At 39.9% G+C, this 5,518-nt stretch overlaps 1 protein-coding gene across 1 annotated transcript in view; it reads left to right on the top strand.

Moving 5' to 3' along the window:
• cdk7 (cyclin-dependent kinase 7) overlaps positions 1–3,796 on the top strand; it is an 11,366-nt gene extending 7,570 nt beyond the window's left edge. Inside the window, exons 10-12 of the mRNA XM_004544480.5 lie at positions 43–192; positions 2,524–2,662; positions 3,347–3,796. Coding sequence (XP_004544537.1) covers positions 43–192; positions 2,524–2,662; positions 3,347–3,375 — 318 coding nt within the window. The 3' untranslated portion in view covers positions 3,376–3,796. The remainder of the gene's footprint in view (positions 1–42; positions 193–2,523; positions 2,663–3,346) is intronic.
• The last annotated feature ends 1,722 nt before the right edge of the window (positions 3,797–5,518 follow it).

Below are 5,518 nucleotides of genomic sequence, written 5' to 3'. Positions count from 1 at the left end.
TGGGGATTCTTGCTTACATTCTATTGTTATATCTCTCTTTAGGGCTTGAGTAGTCTACCAGACTACGTGTCCTTCAAAATATTCCCCGGCACACCGCTGGAACATATATTTAGTGCAGCTGGAGACGATTTACTTGAGCTGCTACAAGGTCTCTTTACCTTTAACCCTTCAGCGAGGACCACAGCTACACAGGTAATAAGCTAAAGCACTGTAGCTATTCTCAGTTTTATATTATTGAACAAATCATTTGAAATTATTGTTAGATAAGTTTTAAAATAAGAATATTAACATTTTTACACTGCAGTCTATTTGATGATTGCTAGATCGGCTTCAGCGCTGAAACCCTGCCACTTCATTTGTAGCTCCCTCAGAATTACAGGCCTCGCTTCAGGCAGTACAACTCTCATTGTGATCAGCCGGTGAAGAGTGTCCTTTACTTTAAGAGTGTAATGCAAAGATAAACCACTAATAGACTTGTAAGACTTGACTTTACACGACGTGCAAAACAAAAAGTAGACATTTCATCTTCGTACAAGTCACGATGTGGTTGCCACACAGCTTTGTGCTAGGAAAAATAAATAAATATAAATGCTTATTCTTTGCTTATTTTTAAATGCACATGTTTTTTGGGATGTTTGGGTTGACGAGTTGTGAACATTAACTGTACCCGAGTTAAGTAGCTGTTATCCTCTTCAATGCCGCTTCCGCAGGTTTTGTGCACCTCTGAGTCCCAGTGCTCCCACTGGTTGGAATTCGCCCTTCGAAGTTTCTTCTGTCCAAATTATAACCTTTTAAAATTTGAGTATTATTTTGAAACAAGAACATCACAGGGATTTAACTCTGGAAAGAAGGAGTGTTGGTGAGCAGCGATTGTGTTAGTGAAATGTGTAGTGTGAAAAACTTCTTAGTAGTAGATGTAAGCAGTAGGTTGTTTGTTCTTTCTCAGAAGTCTCAGTATATTAGTAAAACTCGCTATTGTCTGATCCAGGCGAGTCAATGCACTCTGCATAGCTGGTGCTCTCCCAGTGAAAACTGGTTTCTTCTCCAGTCCTAGGCACAGAGCCTGTTTTCCTCACCTGTGACAATCCCTGACATAAAAACTCGGTCAGTCTGACACAAGCAGTGTTGGGAAGGTTACTTTTAAAATGTATTCCACTACAGATTACAGAATACATGCCCCAAAATGTATTTTGTAACATATTCCGTTACGTTACTCAATGACAGTAACGTATTCTGAATACTTTGGATTACTTAATATATTATCATGCTTTTTACAACTACATGACTGTACTATTGCTGTGTGATTTATTACTATTACTGAAGGCTACTCGCCATACCAATACCAGCTAGATTTTTAAATCTTAATATAAAATGAGTAACAGTAGGGTGGACAGTAGGTAAGGCTGCACTTTTAGCAGCGATCTCGTATAGAAAACTATTCCGCGCGTATATAAAACAGGTCCGCGGCTCCGAACCATAAAGACATAAAACTGTGAAGGGACCTCTGGCTAATATGTCGGGTTCCATGTCGGACTCGTAGCCGAAAAATAGCTTTACTTTGTTGTCTGAGTCAACGTTTCTAGCGAGAGACAGAGAAAGGCGTTGAAAGGCTGCTCCAACGGAACTTATTGTTTCGGAGGAAAACACGAACACAGTGTACAGTCGAGTCTTAATAGCTCACAACTGGGCTCGTCAGGCACTCTTTTTGGCTGCAGTGGTTATTATTATATTTGCATGCTTCAATCTCCGGTTTCTGGTCGGTGACAACTCGTACTTTTCGACTCTTTTTCTCCCTCCTCGCGCTCACAGACACATAACAGGTATTCTCCCTGCAGCACGGACTACACTGCCCATGAGGCTACATTCTTTAGGGCGATGACTGTAACACTCTGCCTATTCCCTTCATATTAAATCATTTTTGTGAATAATTTTTAAAAATATTTCTTCACCTCATTATGCGGGCCACAAGTAGAGGTGACATGGGCCACGAGATTGAGACACAGGCATTGGAGCCTCTTAATGCGTGTTTTCTTTGGGTTTCCACCGGCGTGGAATTACCAAAAATAGAGAGCATAGGCTAACATATGAAACAGGAAAAGACCGCCATTTATTTCAACAAAGTAACTGTATTCTAAATACTACCTTTTTAAACGGTAACTGTAACGAATACAGTTACTCATATTTTGTATTTTAAATACGTAACGGCGGTACATGTATTCCGTTACTCCCAACACAGGAATTAATGTTTGCCTTCTGTTTGAGCAACTTCAGTTTTATTTACATAGCACCAATTCACAACAGTCACCGCAAGGCACTAAATAACTCATAATATTAGAGAGAAAACCTGAACTATCTCATTGTTCAACAACTGCATTAACGACACATCTTCCACTTTCTCTATTACACATCTCAGTAATAAGAAAAAAAAACATCTTCTTGCATCTTTGATACATCAAATTAGAGACACAACTCTGATGTTTGATGACATAGATGTATAAAATGGTGTTTTCCTTTATTCTGCAGGCTCTGAAGATGAGGTACTTCAGCAATCGGCCTGGTCCCACTCCTGGTCCCCAGCTCCCCCGGCCAAACTGTTCAGCCGAGGCTTTGAGGGAGAAGGAGACAGTCGGTCTCAAGAGAAAAATCGAAGGCCTGGAGACAAGTAATGACCGTATATGAGCTCATATTTGCACTAAATCCACTGTGTGTGTCCTTAATCCACAGAAGACCACCCTGACTCTGGGTTAAATATTTTCTCAGTCATGTTGTTTATATTGTGGTTTGAGCAGCAAAAACGTGAGGTGTCTGCGACACTCGTTTGAGGCGGACTTTAAAGGGGCTGAATATTTTAGAACTTCCAACACTGACCTGATTTTTTTTCTTTTTTTTTTTTTTTTATAGCATGTTGTGAGTTTTTTGACTGCTTCTCGCTAAAGTTAGAAACCTAACCTAGCAATTCAGCGGGTGTGGGCTGTACATTTAGCTGCAGTTACAAATTCAGAAAATACTGAATTCGAACACGCGCCCACAGTTTCGTGGCTAGTGGGAGGGTATGTTTTACTAAAGTGTAACCCTTTAGTGTCACTGGGAGGTTCAAAGCTTTTCCAGCTCCTCTGTGGTTTGGAAAATATCTGGCTTTGACTTTTGAAACATTTATAACAGAAACCTTGGTGCCTCTTGGTAGCGCGTTGCTCATTATAGGCTTGATTTGAGCATGTGGCGTACATACACAGAACAGAAATATGTGTCTGTCTAATCTAACTTAGGTTTTTTAAGTTGTTTTTTTTTTCTTTTTCTTCTTTTTTAAATAATGTTTTTAAAACAAAACCCTTTGTGTTATTTTCAGCTGCAATGAAGAAGAAGCTCATTTTCTGACTATGGACCGGGTTAAATCCAAGGATCACCACTGCATGGCTCAGCTTCCTGCATTTCTCAGGACTGTCCACTGGAAAAAGGAAAAAAGTCTATAACCAGTGGAGGCTCTCTCACTCGTGGTTGACTTTAGGACATTTTAGAAGTTGTAGCCAGCGTATGTGAATCGTTAACTCTAAAATATTCAGGATGCTGCTGTGTCCAGATGGCCAGCGATTGATCTACAGCAGAGGGCTGTTGTCAGTAGTGTTGGCTCTGGTCCGCCTTCACTGATGCCTAAACTCTGTGAGCCTGTGGGGAAAAACGTCTATTTATGTGTGTGGAAAAAGAAAAACAAACCAACATGTGAGGATTTATTTCATGTGAATGTTTTTGTATTGTTATTATTTTGTATGTCACAGCAATAAAAGCTGCATATGCTCATGCTGAAGTTTCCTGCTTGGATTAGAGATGTGCTGAGGTTGGTAGTGATGGTTTTATTAATAGCCTGTGTGGTCAAATCTGAAAACCAACGTCTTCCTAACACTTATGAATTCACACAGTAACAGTCCACGCACAGTACTGACTGACTTCACGTGTACAGCATTTACTTTGCCTGTGAGCTGAAGTGCACTTGTGGTTTGTTCACTCAGCAGGTGGATTGAAGCAAAAGCACTGTCTTCAGGACTCACACGGTGACACTGCTTCAGTGTCATGCAGCAGTGTGATACTAAATCTGTATTTTCTGCTTCCTGTCCTTTCTTTTTGACGTTACATTGATCGATACACTCTGACATGTCAGAGGCCTGATGCTCTGCTGCCCTTTTTGGTTTCCTGTCAAACACAATCAGATTAGAGTGAAGATGGAGGCTGAGATGTCTTCACATTCAATCTAAAATATGCCTGATTCTGTTACACAGGCCATTGCAGATGCGTGCTTTCTGCTTTTCAGAGGGCTGTTGATTTGATGCGTTCATAAACTGGCAGTCCCGTGTGATTCACGCCTATTTAAAAAGTCCTACAATTTGGGGGTGACTTTCAATGGCAGTGGTGACTGACAAAAAGTGTGTGTGTGTGTGTGTGTGTGTGTGTGTGTGTGTGTGTGTGTGTGTGTGTGTGTTGAGTCATTTGGTCATATGACAGTGTTGGCAAACGGCAACACAAGCCACAGACAGCTACAGTAGCAGCCTTATCAGCTCAGCCTTATCAAGGCCCCTTCATTGGCCAGCAAACAGACTCCTACTGCACTGCTGAGCTCAACACACAGTTGCACACATGCCGTTAAAAACCACGAGCAGGGTTTTTTGGACAAAGAGAAACTTACTCATACTTATGAGTCAGCAAGATACAGCCAAGTGAACAACTGCAGTGGGATGATAAAGACGAGATAAAGTCCAGCTTTTGATTTATAGAAAAATGCAAGTTCATTATACAGTATAAGTGTGTGGCAGCAAGTCACCTGCCCTTTCATTTTACCCATCTATTGACTAAAAAGTAATATGTTTGAGGCAAAATAATTTCAGTATTCTGGGATAAATAGGCTATTAAATTATATTATGTGATGTTAAAATGTCCTTATTTCTGATAGGTTATATATCATTTGAAATATATTTTATGCAGGGATTCATCGGGCTTTGTGTGCATGTCAGACTCATTGCCATTTTTTGTTGTACTTAAAAACACAGGTGACTTAAATGATAGACATTTCCTCCCAATTGAAATAATTAATTGTGAATATAAGCAGAATACCACCTGTACTTAACAGCTCCGCGCTGATGATTAATGAGCCATGGAGGGATCAGATCCAGGTCATCCTGTGTCTGGATATAGCTGTTGACAATTTTTATAATTTTATTTTTTAATCCTGCACCGACCCCTTTGTTTTTGTTTTTTGTTTTTGTTGTTGTTTGTTTGTTTGTTTGGAGTTTTGTTTTTGTTTTGTTTTGTTTACTTATAATACAGCTTTCTGATAGTATTTTAAAATCCATATTATTTCATATATTTTAAACATTCAGGCCAGGGGTCTAACTTGTGTGGCACGTGGCTTTGTGTTACGCCTAACGTGTAATCTGAGAATGCCAATAAGGATTTTTTTTTTTTAATGACAGTAAATGTGATATACCGTAACCTATTTAGTCATCTCTCCGATGCTCTCTGTGGCAGAGCC

The sequence above is a fragment of the Maylandia zebra genome, linkage group LG12 (genome assembly GCF_041146795.1).
Source record: "Maylandia zebra isolate NMK-2024a linkage group LG12, Mzebra_GT3a, whole genome shotgun sequence".
Taxonomy (NCBI): Eukaryota; Metazoa; Chordata; class Actinopteri; order Cichliformes; family Cichlidae; genus Maylandia; species Maylandia zebra.
The sequence above is the reverse complement of the archived record's forward strand: the minus strand, read 5'-3'. Positions and strand labels throughout refer to the sequence as shown.